This window comes from Heliangelus exortis, chromosome 3, assembly GCF_036169615.1.
Source record: "Heliangelus exortis chromosome 3, bHelExo1.hap1, whole genome shotgun sequence".
NCBI classification, from domain to species: domain Eukaryota; kingdom Metazoa; phylum Chordata; class Aves; order Apodiformes; family Trochilidae; genus Heliangelus; species Heliangelus exortis.
The window spans coordinates 91,893,753-91,918,213 of record NC_092424.1 but is presented as its reverse complement, the minus strand read 5'-3'; the positions used below and the strand labels follow the sequence as shown (position 1 = coordinate 91,918,213).

At 35.9% G+C, this 24,461-nt stretch overlaps 1 protein-coding gene across 1 annotated transcript in view; it reads left to right on the top strand.

Moving 5' to 3' along the window:
* MCPH1 (microcephalin 1) overlaps positions 1–24,461 on the top strand; it is a 120,219-nt gene that overhangs the window by 3,628 nt on the left and 92,130 nt on the right. The window contains exons 3-9 of the mRNA XM_071741766.1: positions 2,812–2,930; positions 6,718–6,802; positions 7,445–7,565; positions 7,903–8,043; positions 8,862–8,957; positions 10,743–11,765; positions 18,328–18,440. Of these exons, the coding sequence (XP_071597867.1) occupies positions 2,812–2,930; positions 6,718–6,802; positions 7,445–7,565; positions 7,903–8,043; positions 8,862–8,957; positions 10,743–11,765; positions 18,328–18,440 (1,698 nt within the window). The remainder of the gene's footprint in view (positions 1–2,811; positions 2,931–6,717; positions 6,803–7,444; positions 7,566–7,902; positions 8,044–8,861; positions 8,958–10,742; positions 11,766–18,327; positions 18,441–24,461) is intronic.

The following is a 24,461-nucleotide window of genomic DNA, read 5'->3' as shown; positions in this document are numbered from 1 at the left end:
GAGCATAGTAGAGGGGAATTACCCCCCTCGCCCTTCTGGCCATGCTTCTTTTGATGCGGCCCAGTATACAGTTGGTTTTCTGCTGGCTTATGTTGAGCTTCTCATCAACCAGCACCCCCAAGTCCTTTTCCTCAGGGCTGTTCTCAATCCATTCTCTGTCCAGCCTGTATTTGTTTTTGGGATTGCCCCGACCAAGGTGTGGGCAGGACCTTGCATTTGGCCTTAGTGAACTTCATGTGGTTTGCATGGGCCCACCTTTCAAGCCTGTGAAGGTCCCTCTGGATGGTATCCCATGTGTTGACCTCACCACATAGCTTGGTGTCATCGGCAAACTTGCTACAATCCCACTGTTCTTTCTGTATGAATTTAGCTGAGATGTAAAATACAGAAGTAAATACAGCTCACAATAAATAAGTATTTATTTTTCTTTCATGCTGTGCAATCAGATCTATGTAATTCTACACTAGTTTTCTCACAGATAATGACAAAAGTATAAGGCTTTAAAATGTTCAAGTTGATCAAAAAATAGCCGGATATGGTGGAAAGTACAGGCAGATAATAAAAATGTTTAGGAGATCCCAATGAGTGAAAAGGGGTGGTCCTGCATCTTCACTATTCCAGACACTTCCATTTTCTTGGACTAGGCACACGAGAGTAAACTGATTTGGCTTGCTGTGCCAGGAAATAAAATTCTGAATTAGTTTTTTACTAGATTATTGATTCAGACCTCTCAAGTTAAGGTCAGCTGAGCAGCAGAGAACATCAGGGTAAGGAAGGAGACATGAGAGGTGAGAGGGAGGTGTAAGGTGTGGCTGCCTTGTAATTTAGAGGCAAAGGTATATTAAGCATCTGCCTCCTGGTGTATGGTGTATGGTTTTAGCCAGTAACCAGGTGACAGATGCTCTCTGTTATTCCCCTACCACCCTCCCAAGGGAAGATAAAAAGGAGAAGTGAGACTTCAAAGTTGGAGAAAAAAAACTACAGCATTTTTAATGAAGTATTAACATTCATTATGATGGTGGTGAATTACAGACAAATATATCTACTGATATGTAAATACAGGACCTGTGTTCCTCAGTTGGTAATTACATCCCAACCAGAAAAGTCCCAAACTGGACTCTGCAGCAGATGGGGGTGCCCAAGGGTGGTCCCAGTGATAGCCTGCAAAGAGCCTTAAAGCAGCAGAGCTGGACCTACTCAGGGGGGCAGGAGAATGCAGCCTGTCCCAGTGGATAATGTCCTCCCGTGAGAAAACAGTGCAGGAAGAAAAACAGCAGAGGGAGCAATGACCCCAACCCAGGCAGCACACCAGCCAGAGAGACCAGAGGAAGGCTCCCTGAGGAGCCATTTTATACTGAAAACCATGGGCAGGAATGCAGTGATAGGTCCATGTGGGACCATAGTCTGGCAGCAGCTGGAGGGTGTCCAGGGCAGTCCCAGGACAAAATGGCTAAAGACAATTTTTATCTTGGTTCTCTCAAACCCGGACAAGTGAGCTGTGAGCCAGATACTCAAAGATATTTATGCCAGATAGCATAAATCACTAAGCAGTTGTATCTGGAGTCATAACTCGTACCAAAAGAGATTCATTGGTCCTGTGTACATAGATACTTAATTATCATGGGGTTTTGTCTTCTGAGAAGTACTGAATCAGCTTGCCACCAGAAATTTTTTTGAAAGCTGATTAGTTTTCATAAAGCAAAATGTAAATCCAACATGTTTGGAGCCAAGTATAGTGATGCAATCGAGAGTGCTACAGAACAGTTTGCATTTGGCTGTGTTGAGAAGATTTATTGACCTCACCATGCCAACAATTGCTACAAGTGATCAAACAGTTTTATGTGTAGGATGTTTAGTCTCTACAAAAGAAAATTTTGTGAAGAATGGAGTATCTAGAACTAAAGAAGTTATCACTTAGTTGTCAATAGAGACTGATGACTGATAAATTGATCAGGTGTACAACAAAATGCAAACATTAAAATTGTAGCTGTAGTGAAGCTACTGAACTGTAGCTTTTTGTACTTCTCACTTTTTTAAGGGTTCCATTATAATTATTTTTAGTTTTAGCACATTCAGCCTTCCCTCAAAACTGAAAGCGATATTTTTTTATGAGAATTAGTTTGGAGGATGTGGTTAGCTGTACTTTTTTAGCCAGTGAGTTCTTTGCTAATAAAGATGTAATTTGGCATTACTTTGGATAGCATTATCTACTTTCTGTACTGGCTGTTGCTCAAGAAAGTATGTTGAGCTACATAAATGAAAATTTTGTAGCATTACAGTAAGATTACAGCTAGAGTAGGGAGTTGAAAATGGTGACCTAGAAACAAGGATCCCAGAGTAGAATCATTTAGACTGGGAAAGACCCTAAGATCAAGTCCGCCCATTAACCTACCACAACACCACTAAACCATGTCTCAAAGCAACATATCTACATGTCATTTAAATACTTCCAAGGATGGTGGCTCAACAACAGCCTGTTCTAGTGCCTAACCACCCTAACAGTGGAAAATTTTTTACTAATATCCAATCTAAGCCTCTCCTGGCACAACTTGAGACCATTTCCTCTTGTTGGAAAACAAAAAGCTACCCTACCCCTCTACCATACATTGCATTGGCTTGACCAACGAGACTGGAATTTTGATCACTTGAGGCTTATTATAATGATGTGAAAGATCAAGACACTTTGACATGATGTTTAGAGTAAGTTTTTACACTAATGGTGTATACATTAAAAAGAGACTGTACTACCTAGTTTCATTTACGTTTTCTGATTATCAGATTTAAAGATGAACTTTCTGTGTTCTTCTGCAGGTTTCAAAAACTTTGAACAAGAATGTTACCCATGTAGTCTTCAAGGATGGACACTTAGGTACATGGAAGAAAGCACAGAAGATGGGTGTAAAAATGGTTTCTGTACTTTGGGTGAAGAAGTGAGTACTCAGGAATATAATAAATGTGAAAGTACAGTACTTGGTTTTTTAATGTACTTAAAGTAGTGGTAGATCTGTAAGTTAATGATAGCTTTCTAATGAAATTGTCTCTGATAAAGCATGATAAGGTAAAAAGGTAAAATGTTAATTCCTGAAAAATGAGAGTGCTGAAGTACTTTCATGGTATATTTTTTAACTACTCAATGTTCCACCATCAGATTGCATGCATATCAGTGAAGATCAGATATTTCTGTTGAATAGAATTCTCCCATTTTCAAATGAAAAATAAATCTCATCAGAGATATTGTACTGTTTCTGTGCTTAGCCCCTAGAGAGAGAGTATATTCTAGCAAAAAGAATAAGATCTGGTAGTCTGGCTTCTAAGGCATTTGGCAGGTTCAGAACAACACTGTTTCAGAATTCTCATCTATCATATGGAAAAAGGTGAATTAAAAAAAAAAAACATATTTCACCTGTGCAGACAGTCCATGAGAATTTGCTAGCTAGTCCATTGCTGCTTCTTTGAGTTTACAAAGCAGTTGTGAGGTCTAACTTAGATTTCGGGTGAAATGTAAAAACACTTACAGTATTTGAAAATATGCATGTCTTATACTCAGACATCCCACTGATAAATTGCTATGATGATATAAGTTAAAATACAGGTCAAGAAGCCCTTACATATACCAGTTGTAATATGCATGGAGAGATAGAACCCTGCTAAGTGTAAAAGTAAAAAAGGAAAAAAAAAAGGGGAGGTGGCAAAACTGAACTCTCCAGCCACTTAACTGTAGACCAGTGCAACCACAAAACTTCTAAATTTTATTTATGTGAATACATCTTCCTGGGACCTGGTGCTACCTGAGTGCATGAGACTCGTGGTCATTTCAGTAGGAATCTTTGGTTGTAAAATTAAGTATGCTTTTCATATGGCTAAGTGTATAAGTAAGGAATTTGAAACTTTAGTCACAGGATCTATAAAATATTTGAGAACTTGGATGTGCTATAGTAAAAAGGATCCCAGAGAAGTCTTGGTGAGTAGCATCTTCAGTGGAATGAGAGAACCTTACAGGGGAGAGAGTCTGGGATGTGCCATACAGAAATGCTGTCTGTAATTAATAGCACTTCCCCCACAAGAGTCTCTTCTGCAGTTGGGGAAGGTTTTGGGTGGATAAATGCTGCAGAAAGCTCAGACACAGAGACAGCTGGATGTGTGATACTGTAGAGGGGACAGTATAGACCTTTGGGATCCAGGTCTGAAAGCCTCAAGAAACTTTAATCATTGATGGGTACCAGCAACACAGGTATCTGGAGAAAGGATCTGGAGAGAAAACTTAAGCTGTTTGGTAGGAAAGAGAAGCCTAGCCTCTTCTTGATATTTTTTTGAATTGTTCCTACTATCATGCTCTGGACAAGGTAAGGTCTTGCTGTATGGCTTAGAAGATGAGTTTTGTTGAAACTGTAGACATTATCTGAAATGGGGAGAGGTGTGTTGTTGGGTGGGAGGAGGTGGGAAGCACCACCCAACTTGCGAATTATGGTTGAACTTGTATGTCATCTTTTTATTCTGCCTTTTAGTTTGGAGTTAATGCCAAAGGGTACACAGGAACATGTAACTTAGATTGATTTATATACTCTAGACAGAATCCATAGGAATATCATATCCTTGAGCAAAGTGTAGGGCAGGAGCATTAGAAGTTTACATAAGAGATACTGATGAATAGTCTGACTAATCATAGGTCTACTCAAATGAGGCACAGAAAATATAAAACTGAGTCTGTGCTAGCATGCATGCTAATTTTTTTTTTGATAAGGGAACAGAGTGCCTGACTTTTTAAATCATATGCATAGTATATAAATATCTCAAAAATATGGTAGGCAGGAGACAGTCTGTTGAACCATGGGGCAGACAATGTAAACAGGAAGGGCTGAATAATTTGTGCCAGTAAAAAAGTTGTCATGTATGAATGGAAGATTAGTTTGAAAGTGGCAACTGTAAGCAAATAATGCTTTGTAGTATGAGTATCTGTTTGAATATGAACTGAATTAAGTTTTACAGTTTAATAGGAAGTAATTTGACTGGGAAGAATACTCCTTAAAATATAATTACAAATATAATTCAAAGAAATTTGTAATTTCAGGGTAAGTGTATTTTTAATCAAATTAAAAGAATTGGTTTGATTCCTTTTTTTTTATTTCTGGGAATAGTAGATATGCCTAACTTAAAAAATAGTGTAAAAAAATAAAGGAGTTGATGTAAGATTCATGCAGATACATTGAAGTTTAATGCAAAATAAGTGACACCTTTGGGAGCACTGAAGAAAAAATTAATTAGAGCTTCTTCAGCTCAAATACCTGATTGGGCAACCTAAATAAACCCGAAATATAAACCCATCAACCAGAAAACCCTAAGATAGAAGATAAAATTTCTATAACCTGTCTCCAAATTAAATACACTTAATACTTCCAAATTAAATCCACAATTGGGAGACTCTACCTGTGTATTCTTAGCATGGTGACTCACTCATGTTAGAAATAGGACAGATAAATCATTTACATTCAGATTTGTCTGCAAAGTAAAACATTGTTTTAAGATATTTAATGCTTAGCTTCACTGAATCCATTAGATCTCTGAATTATTGTAAAATGTAATGTAGTTTACATCTATACTGATTATTATCTAGAATTTATTAATAGCCACTGAAGTCTGTCATGATAAATATCACCTGTGATGTGTACAGTAGTTTGTCTCTCTATTCAAAACTGAGTAACCAAGTGTTAGATGACAAAGCCTACAGATACAAACTTTATAGCTGTTAGATCACTAGGTGTCACTAGAATCACACTTTTGAATGACTCTGGGGGTCTTGCAACATAGTCAATTAAGGTTCCATGCTGTTTCCCATAATAGGGGTTATTCTTTATTGTTTGAGAATAAAGCTGTGTTTACCTATTTTGATCAAAAGAGCTTTATGTATTCATAACCAAATTCTTCTCTCAACATCCTTAGTGTTCACAAATACAGTAGATTGTATCATATTCCAAAACAACATTAGTCCCACTGTTCTCAAGCCAATTGTTGAATATGAAAAGAGAGGAAAAACTGGGGATATGATATCAGTGGGATTTTTTGTTTGTAGTTATGAAAAAAATTTTGCAGAAATTTAGGTTTTGTGTCAATAAGAGGCTGTTCTTACCATTGCATATAGAAAGAGAAGGCAGAAAACTGAGACTATAGATAAAAGCCAGGATCAGATGAAGTCTCCCTCCTCATTTGCCTGTGTAGAAAAATTTCCTGTCCATTCCCCACATTCCCTGCCATAACATTATGTACTGTGTAGCTGGGAGTTTATTGTCATCACAATGACCAAGTTAAGGTTCAGTTCACTAGCTAGTGAGCAATGAAAGCCTACAGTCCTCACAAAAGTTTAGGGCAGGTTTTGAGCTTCATGAGTATCTGTTCAGAAGGACTTAATACAGTGATCTTTGAAAGCGTAGAAAATAATCTGTAAGTGGGAATTTGAGTTTAGGTACAGCAGTTTAGGAGGCATTACTAGGACAAAAAAATTAGGATCATGCCCCATACTTGATGTGTGATTTATTTTATTTTATTTTATTTTTTAGCATTACAGTAGTTAGGCTAAAAGTTGACATTTAGGAAGGGCTGTATTTTCATTACTGCAAAGCTCAGACAAGATCTTTTACAATAAAGCTTCTCTTGTTCTTTAAAAAAAAAAAAAAAAAAAGAAAAAAAAGAAAAGCAATCAAACCTGCTCTCTTTAATATACAGATGTCAAGAAACTGGAGTACGTGTTGATGAATCCTTATTTCCAGCAGTAGACACCAATGAAGGATTACCACTTGTGACCAAAAAAGTGAGTATGGGAATTTTTTTTTTTTTCTCTGAATTGGCCTGGGTTAGTAACTTTAGAGTTTGAACTTGACTTCATGACCTCAGACATTTGAACTCTTTATTTGCAGAACATTCTGTTAACTCTACCTATCCCTCTGAGTAGGTTTTTAAAGGTAGGCTTTGGCTATGGCTGTGATGATGTGGCACCTTATCTGCATAAAGGATAATAAAAGTAGGGTTTTTATATTGGTTAATACAGAAATGAAGATATAAAATAAAATGAAATAATGAATAGCTACTCAAAAACATGACTGTAATGTGGCTTATGTTTAACTGAGTTGTGATAAACCCTAGAATCCCGGCATATTAAAAAAAAAATCTTTCAAGCCTTAGCATTCTAAAAGCAGAAAAGATCGTGAGTTAGTCTCCATTTTAGTAAAATCTAACTTTAGAAAATTCTAATCTATTAGCTTCTTTCTTATTTCATATTAAGGTTCACTTCATAAAGCTTACACTTCTAGAAATATCTGTGACTCTCAAGAAGTGATAAGTAGCATAGAGTTAAACACTGATAATAAGTACTGTGATTGAGTGGTAGGCAAATAGGAAATGCAGTTACATCTGTCAGTTTTATACCATATAATTAATTTTTTTTGTCTTGTAGCACAAATGTATGCAGCCAAAAGACTATGTTGAAAAAACGCCAGAAAATCATAAAAAGCTACAGAGAAGACTGGACCAGATGGCTAAAGAATTAGCAGTGCAAAAGATAGCAATTAATGCTGGTAAGAACTAATTTGCACCAAGATTCAAATATCTAGATATTTCTTGAAAGCATTTGGTGGATTTTGTTTTCTGGTTTTGGTGTATTTTTTTAACCTTTATGCTTCTCACCTTGAGAGAGTTAACAGTTTGCAGAGTGATTTGCACATTTGTGGTATTCATGTATCTGTAGTGATGTTAGGTATAATGAACCTTTTTTTTCCAGTTTTTTTTTTTTTTAAAAAAAAAGACCTTTTACAGCATAAATCATTATAATTACAAAGATTATGATAATTGTAAAAGATTGTAATCTTTTACAGCATGTAAATATTGAAGTACAAATGCAATTTCTTTGTGTAGAAAATGATGTACCAGTTTTACTATTTGAAGACAATGGTTCACTTGTATACAGCCCTGTTAATAAGATAAAAGATCAATGCAGTGCAATGGAAAGAAGAGTAAAGGAGATGAAAGAAAAAAGAGAAAATCTTTCTCCTACTGGTAAGAAGCTATTTTTTATTTGTTCATGAAGTGTAGAAATGACTGTCATCTTTATTCCTGAATTTTTGTCACACTTGTCTTGCTTTGGCCTTCAGAATTTTTTTTCTTAGCAAATGTCTTACTTGATTGCATGTTCTCCCTTATTTTGAATAGATGTGAATGCTTTAAATTATAATTTATTTTTATCAAAAGTCACAAGAAATAATGGAAGACAATGATTAAAAAAAGGAATTTCTTAGTCACTAGACTGCTCAAAGGGACACATGTTTAAGCTAGACTTCCTAACCTTACAAATCAGTCTTACCACAATTTGGTTGAACTTTACAGCAAGACTCTAAATCTTATTCCCTGATAAGTTTTAATGTGAATCTGTACTTGACAAAGATTGTGATATTATTACCTCCAGACCAACTGTTTAAAAAAGAGTACAAAACTGATCAGACACCTTTTCAGGTACAAGAGAGCAGGATTTTAAAAATTCTGCTAATTGCATAACTTGACAGATTCTTTAATAAGATGCCTCTACTGGCTGTTTATAATGCCTGCACTGACATAATTGATTAGTTTTAGAAAAACAAGGCAGTGAGTTCTCTAGAAAAAATGCATAAAATTGTAGAATATCTAGTAGCTTTTTTGTTAATATACAATTTTGAGGTACTGTTGAGCAGTCTATAATTATTTATATGATTATAGTTCATTTGTTGGCAAAGCAATTACTTGTCTCTTAATAATGAGCTGTTTTGAAATAAGAATAGGTGGTGTGGAAATCTTTATGTTTGCAAATACAACTAACTAGTCTATTATTTACAAATTCCTAGCTTCACAAATGTCTCAAGTACTTTCAAGTAATTCACCAGAACACTGCCAGCCATCTACTTGTGTCTTAACTAATTCAGAAGATGCATTGTCACCAGGTAACTAATACAACTTATATATTAGAGAAATTAAAAATAATACATGTTCTGTATACGTTATTTTGGAGAGTATGGTATACTGAAATGGAAACTGTGTATATTTGCTCTATCATTTGTATTTAAAGCTGGACTGGTTTAGCTTTTCTTAACTGACAAAGTATGTAGAAGTAAGAGTTCAAGGAAAATGGGGCATGAGGAATCACACTGGGTAAATGCTCTGTCCTACTGCAGTGTTGCAAATGTCCCTTTCTCCTTTTTCACCACACCATTCCTGTTTAATGGCTTCTTGTCCTGGCATGGTGTCAGTTTTCTAGATAGTTGATCTTGTCTAAAGTACAGAGAATTCTGCTACAGAATATACTAAAACAGCATGATATGGGAAGCAAAAAAGAACTGAATGATAGATTTTAGAAAAGCGAAATGTCTTCCAGATTTTCAATCAAAAACTTGAATGTAAAAGGAAACCTGATGTGTTCTCCACACAGTTTAAGTATTTAGTGACCAAAGAAATAATGAGTAAAAATAAACAAGCTTTTAAAGTATTTTATGGTTGCAGATGAAGTCAAGTGGTTTGTTATCAAGGTTCTTATCTCATAAAGTTAGTTGTTCCTGTGTTTTAGCACAGGGAACAGGAGGGAAAGGATTATTGTGAAGGCTGTTGAGCTACATTAGCATTAATCATGTATGTAGTGAGTATGCAACCCCATGCAACACTACAGGCTTGGGCAAGAGTGGTAGGAAAGGTGCCCAGAGGAAAAGGACTGGGAATGCTGGTCACCAGCTAGCAGGTGACACCAGCCAGCAGTGTGTCAAGAAGTCCATCTACCTGGTATCAGAAATAGTGTGGCCAGCAGGAGTAAGGAAGTGATGGTGCCCCTGTACTCAGCACTGGTGAGGCTGCACCTCGAGTGCTGTGTTCAGTTCTGGGCCCCACTACCAACATTGCATTGCCAGTGCTGGAGCTTGTCCAGAGGAGAGCACCCAGGCTGGTCAAGGCTCTGGAGAAGAAGTCCTATGAGGACCAACTGAGGGAACTGGGGTTGTATATAGTCTGGAGAAGAGGAGGTTGAGGGAAAACCTTATCCATATCTACAGCTAGCCGAAAGGAGGTTGTAATGAGGTGGGGGGGGGTTGGCCTCTTCTTCCAAGTAAGTAACAGTAGGACTATAGGAAATGGCTTGAAAGTTGAACCAGGGGAGAATTAGACCAGATATTAAGAATTTCTTTACAGAAACAGTAGGCAGGCACTGGAATGGGCTGTCAAGGGATATGGTGGAGTTGTCATCCCAGGAGATATTAAAAAACTGTGTAGATGTGGCACTTCAGCATGTGCTCTAGTGGGCATGGTGGTATTTTGTTGGCATTTGTATGGGGGTTGGCAGATAACTGCAAAAAAAAAAAGGTGGCAGAAATGCTGTGGTGTAAAAATTGTTATTGTGTTTCCAGGATGGCTACAGCTGGTTTTATGAGTGTAAAACCATGCTGGTTTTCCCTACAAATGCAAGGGTGAATGGGAGTTCCTCTGCTGCTTTGTTTCAAGAAAGTAGAACAGGATGTAAGGATACTTATTACCACCTAAGAAGCTATGCTTGCTAAAGCTGTTGTAACTTCTGGTCAATGCAGATTCTGCTTTGTTTCTAATCCATTTTCTATTTAGTTTTTCCAGAGAAGTGGCAAAATTCTTGTCTTCTTCTTTCAGTAATTTTATATGTATTTTACTAGGACATTCAGTTCTCTTTCTGGTTTTTTACATACATTTATATTGCAACTTTTCATATTTTGCAGGACAACAAAAGGAAGACTGCTTGGACTCAAGCTATGATTGTCTTTGGGGAACTGATAAATTAATGAGACTGGAAACAGAAGTAGTAAAACATTCCTGTGATACTGGGACTGATAATCCTGTATCTGGGGGTGCACTAGGGAATTCTTCCTCACATAACTACAAACAGGACAGCTTAACACCAAAACAACATGTCAGAAGCAGCTTAAGAAGGAAACGGATTTTGCATCACACTTTGGATGATAAATCATCTTTAGAAAGGAAAGACCTAAAAGTGTTTCCAAAGAAAAATCAGAAGGATGAAAATGGCATGACTACTTCATTTGCAAATGGAAGCTCTCTTCTTCAAATCAAGGGCTTGGGTCATACTACTCCTTCCAAAAAAGTAGTCCATTTAAACACTGTTCCTTCTTTGATTGACAGTCTCCCTAATTCACCTATTTACAGAGAAGACTTAAATACATTTACACTGAATGAAAACTTCCTGGGTGACAGAAATTGTTGTGTTCTTGAACATAAGAGAAAGAAACAACAAATACCTCGTAGATTGAAACTGGCTACCTCAGAACTGGGCGCATCAGGTCCTAAAGAGTTCTTGCAAGAAGTTACTTCATATAGCAAGTCTTTCTCTGCTGAAGATGCTTCTTATGATGACTTCTTTTCATCATCTAATCTGAATGAAAATGAAGCACCTGTGCAAGTAGCAAAGGAATTGGGTAATCCTCCTGAAGTTTCTTGCAAAGACTCTTTTACAAGAATGGACTCACTTGATGTGAGTTTCTCCAAGCCCCATAATGCTACTTCCAGGAAAAGTCAGGAAAAGTCAGTTGCAGCAAATGATGTTTCAGTAACAAAAAGCTTTGAGCTGATTGAACATACTGGAAGTGTGCCACTAAATAATATGTCAGATGGTGAAAAAGCTGACTCTGCAGAAGCTCTAGATTCTGATGATGTGAATAGGCTGCCTCAGCATGCTCATGGAAACTCCTTCAGAAACAATGTGAATTACTGTACTGGTGCCACTGGTAAGTTGCTACATAGAGCTGGAAGATGAAAAGATACCATACTGCATTAAATATATTCATGCAGCTAAATTACAAAATGAGCTGTCTTTCCTGAGGGAAATATATTTCAGAATTACAATGTAAGAAAAAAAGGCTGCAGCACTGACTTGAGTTTGAGTAAAAATAAATGAGTGCATAGGGTCCAAAAGAATTCCCATTTGCTTTTACATGCATTATAAGCACAGGGAATTCACCAAGATACAAGGAAGCTGTGCTCACAAAATACAGCAGAAGTATGTGAGCCTTCAAAATCTGTTGAAGAAACCAAGGTCCTGTTTTAAATGTTATGGTGCTCTTGAAAATTGCTCGTAAGTAATTCTTCATCATAGGGTCCCTTATCCAAATAATTTTTCATTTCACAAGTTAAAACTGCTAATTTAGACATTGCAAATAGAGGCATAAAATCCCCAGTGGAAAAAAAGTTTTAGCATTGGCGATTTCTAACTTGTGCTGTGATGAAGATTGAGCGAAGACATTTGAGGGCATGTGCAAGAGTTGCAATGTAAGCATCTTTTGAGCCATGGCTTTTTATATTGATCTGATCTTAGTTTTTAATAATAATTTTAAGAGTTATTTTATATTTGAGTGCATTCAAATTGGCTTAGCCTAAGTTATTTCAATGTACACATATACTAGAATATTCAATATCAGGGACTTCCCTAAAAAATGCTTCCTAAAAGCTCCCTGATGCTCCTAAGCATCAGGGTCATCACTTTCAAATTCTGATTCTTCAATCTCTGTTTGTCAAGCTTTGCCATAGATACAAATATTTGTAATTATATATTCTAGCAATTTTTTTCCCATAGAAAATTCTGCAGCAGCACATCAGTGAAGTGTGTAAAAATTATTATTAACTTAAAGAACTCAACAAACTTGGTATCAGACTTTTGAAGTCATACAGTGGAAATAGTGACTGTGCCTCTATCTGCGGGTAATAAGGTGCTAAACTGTTAGCTTCTATTTTGGGTTCACTAAATCCATATTTTAATAGTTGGAGTGTATCACAGTTAAAAAGAAAAAAAAACAAAAAAACAACCACCTCATCACAAGTAAAAAAAACAGTTTAAAAAACAAAAAAACTGATGCAGGTGTATGTTATGCAATTAATCTGTATGCCCATCAATTATAAACCCACTGTATGTATTTTTTGCTATGTGGCTATGTACTAGATGATGATCCTTAAATTCTGTATTTCTTAATATCGAAGAACAGGTTTTTTTAATAAATAATCATAAAAATACGGGGAAATTGAAAATTTTTACTACTTTTAAATTTAGGTACGCCAGTTAGTTTTAGCGTTAATTCTAACTTCTAAATTCTAGTGATTAAGTTATGAACAATGTTTTAGCATGGTATGTCTTTATTTTATCACTATATAACTTGTGTAACATAACAGATTTTGGAGGACAGGAAAAAGGAAAAGTATTCAGCAAACAAAAGTTACTTGATGCTGAGGACTGTGCTGCCATCCAATGTGACCTGGACAGGCTGGAGGGTGGCCAGAGGGGAACCTAATGAGGTGCAACAAGGGCAACTGTAAGGTCCTGCACCTGGGGTGGAGCAACCCCCTGCATCAGTTTAGGTTAGGGGCTGACCTGCTGGAAAGCAGCCCTGAAGAGAAGGATCTTAAGAGTCCTGGTAAACAGTAAATTATCCATGAGCCAGCATTGTGCCCTTGTGTCCAAGAAGGCCAGTAGAATCCATTAGGATGATGATTTTGTGATTCTGTTTGTACTTTTATCCTTTTTTTGTTAGGAATTTCTGTAAACCTCGATTTGTTTTTCTAGTGATTTTAATAGTATTTGTGACTTCTCAGTGGTGGCCATTTCCCCAACTGTAATGTATTTGGCTTCATGCAGCTGTTGTGTAGTCAAGTGGAACCTCAAATGGTGAAGCTCAAATCAGGTCACTTAAGAATGGAAGGAATCAGTAATGAAAGATGAGTAGTATTTTCCCTAATAAAGCAAGTTCTGTGGAAGAAAATGAAAATCTTGTTTTAAACTTACGACTGTGATGTTGTATGATGGAATAATTGCTTTTTAATAAATATAGATTTTAAAATTCCTCTTTTTTTGCTGGAATGTGAGGTTATTTCTTATCCCTTTTAATCAGTAAATAAATAGTAAGTGAAGTAAGTGGCTTTGTTTTTCTGTATGTTGTACATGGTTTGAAAACCGGTAAATACAGTTTATTTCCTATTTATTTATTAAAGCTAAAGAATTCTTTTCACCTATCATATGTGCAGTTAGGAGTACCAAATATCCATATAAAATTTAATCATATCTTTTAAATGTAAAAACATTTTTCTTGACAATTTTTTCCTTATGCTTTTAGATCTGTAGCATTCTTACTCAGTGTCTTTAATGACAAGTAAGAAGATTTGGTAGGCATTCTTTCCACAGACTACTTGGAACATTTGATTTTAAAGTACAATATAATATTCAGGATTGCCTAAACCTAACTTTTCAATTCCAAGTGCTTATGTAGCAAAATTCAGGTTCCTTTCTAGGGGTACACTGAAGGCTGCCCAGCTGCTCTGCTGAACAGCAGAGACGTAAACATGGCTACTTATTTTCATCCAAGTCATAAATCAAGAACTATCACAGGTACAAAAGTTGACATTCATTAGGTATTATAAGACTATTAAAAGATGCTTTCCTATTCAGATTCCATTGTTTTCTTTCTCATTTTGTTTCTGGAGATGAAATAAGTTTTTCTGTCCACCTGATGACACCAGCCATGGCTGATAACTTCAGTGCTCTGTAATCAAGGAGAGCTGCATAACTTGGTATTGTGTGTCAGTGCCTAAATTGGCAGCATCTACAAAGTGAGAAAAATTGAGACTTTTCTCTGTCCTGGGTATAAGTTTATGGAAATGTCATAGTACTATGATGGTGAAAGCTGATGATCTGTGTTACTTGGAGAGTAAACACATTGTCATTCATGTTGTTAATTGCTTTAATTTGAAATCCCATCCATCTGCTTACAACTTTTTTAGTAGGGCTGATGGTAGGGTAAGTTGGCACTTGAACCACATGGTTTAGAATGCCAGTACTTGCTCAGATTTGATTAATTCCTATGACTTTACATCTGAAAGCTAAAACAATAAATAAGATAGGACAAGGAATGCAAGTGTATGCTCTTTAAAGTTTTTATCATTCTAAAATAATTTAGAAATCCGAACTGGGACTTAGCATTATTTGCAGTCTTAAAAATAAACTTAAGGCTTAGCTGAGTGAGTTTTGGATATTTATGGTGAATGTGGAAAGCAGATATCATCTTACTTGGCCAAAACACATAAACTAAGACCCATCATAGTGTAATTAATATAGGTCAAAGTTAAGATGAGGGATCCAGAATATCATTCTGTTGCTTGGTACAAAAGTGGTGAAGTTTAGTTTAGATGAATGAGCTTTGCCCAAGGTTCCAGATGCTAGGTGGTTACTGCTGGTAAAATACTGTTCATGTCTTTAAAAACACATAGGTGTGTGGAGTGAAGAAGAAAATGGTTTCTTGCTTGATTCCTTTGGTTTTTTTTATCTTCACAAAAAAGTTTATTTGTAACTACTTACTAAAACAAAAAGGGATAAGTATTTCTGAATAGAGAGGTTGAGAATTATTTCAATATAGTCACATTTATAAAGACTGATGACATTGTCCTAGAATCCATAGCAAACAAGGTAAAATTGCTTTAAACCATTAGCAGGTTCTCTTTGACAACCTGTTGGGCACTTAAGCTTTCAGAAGACTAGAAGAAATTGTACCCTTAATAGAACTTGCTATTTGCCTATGCTGGACAAATTCAGACTTAATTTCTTCATAGTTGGGGTCAAGAACTGCAGACAGGTACAAAATAGTAGATAGGATGTAGCTTAATTAATTTCAATGACACTTTTTTATTATATTCTTACAGTATGGTATTCTTATAGTAGAACACTATAATATAGGTATTCTTTTTACTTTTTTTTTTTTTTTATGTGATTGATTTAACTGAACAAAAAAACTAGCTCATTGAGCCTGACCATTACTCTGCTTTTTAGCTCGAAATACTAAATGGAATGCTAGAGATAATAGTCTGTTTCAAAATTTCTTACTGGTGATAAATGGTCATGAATGAGCAGAAGCTTAAATTGCACATTGAAATCACTCTAATATGTTACAGTACTGGAGAGGGCTATCAGTGTTGTTCATTTTTATACCAGTCATTGAGCAATGTTTTAGAAGAGATTTCAGGGAATCTAATTGACCACAGTGGCATTTGAACAAATTTAGGGATAACTAACACTGAATGGAATTGCTTAAAAATTTCTGTCAACCATATCTGAAACTCACTAGGAAAAGCTACTAAAGATGAAAAATCCTTACATGTGACTGAGTAACTTGTTAAAAAAGAAGCAATCAGGTAAAAACAGACCATAGACAGTGAAGCTTGAGACCTCCAGGATGGAAAATCTGGAAGGTGCTTCAGAGGTCATGGTAGTCAGAAGAGAAGAAGTAGGAACTGGATTCAAAATAGTATAATAGTCCTTATTTATGTAATACATAAGATCCCCAAGCTGATAGAGGAAGTGATGGACCTTGTCCCCTTTTCTGCTTTCCTTTAAATATGAGGAACCAACAAGAGAGATCGAGCATTCAGGCAAAGAGTGGCAAAAGGAATATATGACACCACACCACTTTTCACTGCCTCTCACAAAGCAGCCCTCCAAGAAAACCCAAAGCAGTGATTGTCCTTTTACACTGGATGAAATAGCTCACTGGATATTAATGTAGATGTATCTTGCTTTACCCCCATCTACTCAGGGCAAAGCAACGGAGGAGATGATCTCCTGACATGCTTTGCAGTCCAGTGGTTTTTGAGTCTTTTTAAAATTAAAAGGAAACATTTAAAAATTTTGTTTTCCAGGTAAAAGGAGTTAAATTTTAACTTCTTAGCTTTTTTTATTGTGTGGCAAGATCTTTTCACCTCTTCTGCTTGCCATCAGTCTTGCTCAGTGATTGAAGGTGATGGGTCTCACTGCAATATTAAATAAAATTAACCAGTTCTTCCTGTGTCAAAGGACACCTTGTATTTAAATACTGAATTAAAATTAACAGTTGTACCTAAAAGCCAGGTTTACTTGTCTTACACAAAAATTGCTCTAATACTGTGCAAATTAATGTGAAAGTGCAACTTTAGCGGGAAGCAGTGATTAAATTTTAATTACTTGGAAGGCTGTAATTTTCAAGTCAGTAGTTAGTAATGGAAAAGTTTGTAATCATTTTTTGTGCTGTAATTAGTTGTTGTTTTCCTGTCACCCCAAAGATTTAAGTAACTGACAGGAAAAGCAAATGATTCTGTTATATAAGCAGTCAGACAAGTAAATATCACAGAGTCACTGAGGACCTCTGAGATCATCAGCTCCAGCCTGTGGCCTGACACCACCACAGCAGCCAGACCATGGCACTCAGTGCCACATCCAGTCTCTCCTTAAACAAGTCCAGAGATGGTGGCTCCACCACTTCCCTGGGCAGCCCGTTCCAATGTCTGATCACCCTCTCTCTGAGGAAGTGTTTCCTGATACCCAGCCTCAACCTCTCCTGGCAGAGCTTCAGGCCATGCCCTCTCTTCCTGAGATGAGCTCCTTCATAGCATCCTGCCTGATTCACCACTTTAATAACAAATGATTAAACTTTCTTTAACTGCTCTCACGCATTTCTTTGGTATGAAAAATTAACTCACATCCTGAAGTAGACTCTGCTAAATAAAACTGGGGGGGAATTACCTGTTTAAATTTTCAGTAATTAAAACTTCATTGTTCAAAGATAGATGAAATGTTTTCATCTTGTGCAAGCAAGATAATTTCTCAAATGACTCAACAGTTTATTATTTAGTGCTTATAAAAGTCATCCTGATTGTGTTGAAGAATTAAATGTATGTTAATTCACAAAACACAAGATGATAAATACTGCTTTTTGGCAGCCACGTTAGTGTACATTCTTATGGATGATGCCTTTTTATAAATAATAGGGCTGATACTTCCTCATGCATACACAACCCTTGCCTGCTAACAGCTTGATGGATTTGTTTGCAGTGTTTGGAAACATCTTTCAGACCCTCAGGTTGTTTCAATAAATACAGTGTGTACTGAACACATTGAAATTTCAATAAGATAAAAATCTAACCACCACTGCTTCAAACTCTCAAATAGATCTGTATTCAGAGAAACTGCAAATTTTGTAATATTTAGAAAGGAATTTAGTTGATTCTCTAGATATAGTTAATATATGGTTTTCAAAATATTGGAAACTGGGAATTTTACAACTACTTTATTTACAAGATCAGATAGTGAAAGATGAGGTCAGAAACTTAAATGTCATTCTTTTTTCCGTAATTGAAACATAATGGAAAAAGAACTTGTATAAATTATTAACTTGGGATCTTAATTGTACATAGCTCCACATGCTGTGATAAAATAATAGGTGACTGTTTCATTTGAAAAGATTGTGTCTTTTATTACAAGTTTCTAAATTTGGTTTCTAGGTGATGAAAATGAAGTTTCAGAGCGTCATGTTACTGATGGCTCTTGTGAAGATTTTAGTGAACAAAAGAATAAACACAATGGGGGGTTAAGAAAAACTAGAAGACTCCAAAAGGTCAGTTGAACTGGACATGTTGTTTGTTACACTTTCTTTTTCTTGGATAACCACCAATTGTCTCTGTATGTACAAAAAAGAGAAATGCATTCTCTGTGGAGTATCAATTTAAAAACATTCTTGAATCTCACTTTCCTTGGAATGTTGTAGGAATGGTGTTCAAAGAGAGTGCATATAGCCATGGAACTCAGCTTTCTGATAACTTGTGATGGCAGAGTCTCTGCCAGGTTGGCATCATAAAGGAGGCTGGTAAGCCAGTTTAAAATGGTTTAGTTCAAAAGCTGCTGAAGTCACCTGAAAAGATGCCTATCCTTTTTGAAGGAGTTACTAGACAGGGTAGGAGTTTTGTTTTATAGTGGACCATCCCCAGTGGAAGTTTTTGCAGGATAAAGATGTATGCAATAGTTTCTTCTAGATTCAGGTCAAGTTAAATTTCTGAACTTGCTGTTTGAACTCAGTTTGGTTGTAGGGGAAAAAAACCAAACAAGGATTGAGTCAGAACTGAATCTTTTTTTTAGGTGTTTTTCCCTTGTAAAATCTTGTTCTAAATGAATATAAAACTGATCAGGAAAACAAATGGTAGTTCTTTTTATCAGTAAGTAGCAAATCATACAATTAAATTAATACTGAGTTGCTTTTAGAATGCAAAGTCTGAAAGCACTAAAAGATGTCTGAATAATTAATTGTATGAAATAAATTAGACAGGTATTTCATTTGTAGCTACTGATGGAGTTTCAAAGAGATTGATAACAGATTTTGATCATCTTTTATCTTTAAGTTCTGAGCAAGTGCAATTACTAGGATGTAATTTTAAATATCCTGAAGTTGGGATATTAGTTTTGATGGATCAGTCATATTTCCTGGGTTAAAATTATTATTTGCTTCTTGCTTGAACATACTTCTTGCTACTTTTCTTAAGTGTTTGCTTACTTTCTTTTTCTAAATATATACATATATAAGATCTTTATAACTAATAGCTATTGTGTAGAATGTATAAGTCAACTTCACTGTTGATCCATTTCCTGTAGAAAAGTTATAGCACAGTCTATTTTTTAGGCCAAAGCACTCATCCAAAACAATTTCCTGCCACATCTGACTAACACTGCTAAATGTATAGCCAAAACCTACAGTCAATGTCTGTCTGCAGAGATGGTGCTTTGAAGTATATCAGGTTTGTTGGTATTGATTCCTTCTCCTGTGGTAATTACATCAGAAGAGCATTGTATGGTAGTGCTCGCTTGATTCACTTCTCTTAAGATCCTAACAGAACCATTACAAAAACCAAAATGAAGTTCTTTTTTATTGTTCCCCTTTTTCAAACCTGACCTTGCCACCAAAGGTGGTGTCATTGAATGGTTCTGTTTGGTGTCTGTTTGAAAGCATGTTCTGTGGGGTGTTTCTCAGTAGCAAAAGCTGAGTAGTAGCTGGAGATAATTCCTATTCAGTGTTGAGATGTCTTCTTCCATCCATCTGTTTCAGCTGAGTGATAACACAGTTTGACTCAAATACCAGTAAAATAGTAACATATAATTTCTTTGATTATTTTAAAGGTTTCTATTTGCAGTTTGACTCTCCGAACTGATATAGAGACAATGTTGGGTTGGTTTTTTTTTTTATTTAAATGTAACAAAGAACTTCACAGAAAGATCTTATGTGGCTTAGCTAGAGTCTGGCAACCAGACTGTTACAGTGAAAATGTTTAATATATATAATTTCCTGAAGCAGTTGTCTGTTAATACATATTAAATGTTATTGAATATATCTATTTAAGATCTATTTTCCATTGTTCGATTTAGTGTGCTGCACATATACAAATGCATTGCATAAAGATAGATTTATAAAACTGGCCTATAGGTTTGAACTTCTTAGTTTTGAAAAACAACAACCCATAACTGAGGATAGTTCCAGATTCTTCTCATACAGATTAGGGAAGGATTAATACTGTAGATTAATGTTTATGAATGTCAGCAGGTGGCTTCCCTGGTCTAGAAATCTAAGTTCATGATACTGGATTATAGGGATGGAAAAGAAAAAAAAGAAAAAAGAAAGAATTGTGATGTAGTTTTCAATCATTTCATGCAATTGAATACATAGTTCTTTGTTGCTTTGCATAGGGAGGACAAAATGAAATAACTAAAACCATAAACCAAAAGTGTATTCCAACAGGTTAGTACACTGGGGTTAAACTGTCAGTATGAGGGCTGAGTGCTCATTTCATTGATTAATGTCACAAAAACCTTTACATTTACCACAACACCTGTCTCATGTAACAAATGTAAACATTTTTGTACTTTCAACATATCAGGGACTCATTATTAATAATTAGTTAAGTGCCATTTTTATTCAAATAAAAAGTTGTTTCATGGTTTTAGAGGGATATGAGAGGGGATAGGTACTTTTTAAAGGATCTAACAGTATCATGTCACTAGGAATGCAATTGGAATAAATTTTGCACTCAGAAAAGCACCCTTAAGCTACTGTCTTCTGAATTAATACAAGTGGCTCTTAAAAAAAGTGAAAAAAAAGGTTAGGCATCGTAAGTGATAATTAAAAACATATTTTTCAGAAGGAAGACCAAAACAAAAGGCTTCCTAAAATCAATTTCATCGGCATTTGACATGTCTTCATTAATCATTTTTTAAATGTTTAACAAATACCACCAATTTTTTTTCTATATGGAAATGAAACGTTATATGGTTTAGTGGTGTGATCTTTGCAGAATTTAATTAAGAGCTCACAGACAAGTCTGCATGGAACAGGAATATAAATATTCAATCAGTTGAATAGGAAAACATCATGCACCACATAACTCCTTAGCAGTTTTACTATTTCCTACTAGTATAAAGAACTGGAAACACTGAAGACAGTGACTATTGATCATAAGTACACACTACAAAAATATCTTTTTATAAGAACTGTGTGCACGTATGATGAATTCATAAGCCTTTAAGAGCTTAAAAATGAAGAAGAGTTGTGGTTTTATTATTATTATTAAAGTCTTGTATCTTAGCACAAACCTAACATAAATCTAGGCTTGACTTTTTAGGGTCTGCAGCCCTGTTCCAGCACATCTTCACTTGAAATTCCACTTGTTGCTGCATAGTTGGCAGTCTCAAGAAGACTTCAACTATCCAAATTATCACTGTGCTAATAAGTGTGCAAACCAAGTATTTACCAGTTGGGGTGATGCAAAATTTTCTTTCCCTCTTAAAATGGTTCCACCCTTGTGCAGTGAAAGGTGTCTCTTTGTTCCTCCACTGCTTCTGCCCATGCATGAGCCATTGTAAGCAGAGAAGTAGCAGAGGCAGAGGCAGATGTTATTTCTAATGAATATTCCATGATGGGTGGCAACCACCATTACCAAAAATGAAAAAAATGCTTGATGAAAGCTTAAAAATCAAGCCATTAATTTCACTGAAGCTACTCCACTGTTGCCCACTACTCTTGTGGCTTGCTTTTTATCTCACAGTTAGGGCATAGTGTATTTCAGGTGAAGCTTTACCAAGTGCTTTTAGTTGGTCATAAGTCAAATGTCCAAAGAAATTATTCGCTTCATTGGATCATTCTGAAAACATACACAGTTTTTAATGTCTCAACAGATCAAGCAGATTCACTTTTACATCATGTGTACAAACAGAAGTGTACAAACTATTTTGGTAACCTTGGTGAAGCTGGGGGGGTGGCAGGGAGAGGTTCATATTGCTTACAATTTCAGCAGAAAAAGATTAACTGTCCCTGACTTCCTCACACATCATTTGGGCATTATTCGGTGCTAATAAAAGAATTAATTTAAGCCTTTAAAATGTTTCTGCTTGCATTTATGACTTTTCTCTGTAGCACTGTGTTGCCCCAGGATAGCCCATGTTCCTCTTTGTCTTGTTTTATGACATCTTTGGGTTGAGGGAGTGTCCTTCATGCACCCAATCTTTCATCCTCTTTTAGCATCTAAACTGTAAAGTTGCTTTCTCCTTCCCACTCTTGGAGATTCTCTTCTGTCATGTTGGCTGTCTCTCCCTCTCCATCTCCTCAGTTTTCACATTATGTGGTCTAGGGGTGAGAAGGAGAATCTTCTCTCCCCTTATTCTTTGTCTGTCCTACCAGAAAAAGTTGTTTTCTAGTTTTGCTAATGATCCCAGCCAGATAAACCTGTCCTTTGGAGTTGCAGAATGCTGTGAAAGCTGTCCCTGCTACAGTTTTGTATTCCACGTTTGATTTTATTTATTTTTTAGTATATTTGCTGTTATGGTTGTATGTTGAAAACTGAAACTGTCAGTAAGTTGTAAACTGTGACACCTCTAGTCTGAAGAGTTTGAAGCTATACATTATCCTTAATCTTGACAACAGAAGTTTTAGGGGTTCCAATATCTGTGGTTACAAGATTTGTGATTTTTTTTCTTATCTTTGGCAGTGAAGGAAAGCTGATGCCCAGGCACCTGTAAAGTCATCTCATTTTTCTGTCTTCTTATATCCTTGTTTTTGGTTTTGTTTTTTTTTTCTTCTTTTCCCATGGTAGTATTGATTTAGTTAGAATGAATATATTTTTCACATCTTTCTAGGACCAAAGCAGAGGTACTATATTTGGTCAGGAAATTACAATCTAAATTGAGTTTGCAGCCAGAGGAAACTGCAAAAATATCAGTATCAAAGGACTGATAAGAGGAGAAAGGCCAGACAGAAAGTAAATAACAGCTTTGAGTAATTGCTGTTTAAAACTACTAAATAGTAATCATTCATTACAATTACCAATTATTTTCAGCAATGAGCCACAATTACTTGAATAGCATTAATTAATGTAGCACAATTTATAGATTGTTTCTAAAAACAGTCTTAAAGTTTTGGATCCTCATTACAGACTTCCTAGATAAAAGCACAGTGAAATTAACCTGATTCTTGAATATTCCCATGCTATAAGTGACTTTGTTTTTTGGCTTATGTGCTAGTAGGACTGAAGAGTGTTACTTTTGAAATACAGCTCTAAAGATCATCTGATGGACTACAGTAGCCATAGGAAAAAAAGACTGGAAGAGTACAGAACAGATAGCATAATAATCTTGTATTTTCCCTTACACTTGATTTCTACAACCATGCACTACTTTCTCCTGCCTCCCTCTAGCCCCCAGAAAAGTCCTTTATTCCTGGTATATTGGCTAAGCCACATAGGGTAAATATCTTGTGGAGTCCTGAAGGTAGAAGGTCTTTTTTTACTTTGTCACAGCAAATGTCTGAAAGTACACTGAAGCTTTTTCTTTTGGAATTTCAGTCAAATTTAAAGCATAAGAGGAGCATTTGGAGTAACTAATATATCATTCAGAAGTGTTATTTATTGGTTGAAATCCTTTCTTGTAAAATACCTGAGGCCTGGCTTCATGACCCAAAGGCAAAATGACACAGGCTTGAATGAAACCAGTCACAAATGTAAAACTATTCCCATCAAGTAAATTCTTTAGATGACTGCACTTTATTCCTGAGTGTTCCTTTATTCCTTTCCTTTCCTGGCCTGGAAAGATGTATTTTGTGGTCACATTTTAATTTATTTGCCAATGGTGAGGAGTAACTCATTGCATTCTAAAGAAGCACACTTTGAGTTCACTTTTTTTTCTTGGAAAGCAGGTTGTACAAAGCAGGACTTCTATTGTCCTTCAGCTCCAAGAAACACCTGCTCAGACTTAGGAGAGAGAAAGAATACATCTTGAGGTTGGGTGCCTCTTTTGTGGTGTAGTTCAGTGAGCATAAAGGAAGCATCACGTTGTGCTTTGAGTACTGTGAAGATTTACAGCTAATGTATCCTTTGAGCTACTGCAATGCATGCTACATATTTGAGATGATTTAGAAAAATCTTGTTTTTGGCAGACTCCAAAGAAATACTTAATGTAATTGTGCTCCTAAGAAATGTATAAAGGAGAGCTCATGCATGTCATTTGTAACAGCCTCTATTCGAGACCTAAAAATTAATTCATAAAGAAGTGTGTTCTGATTTAGAGTATAAATATGGAGCTCTTGAGGATTCAGAGATTAATGATA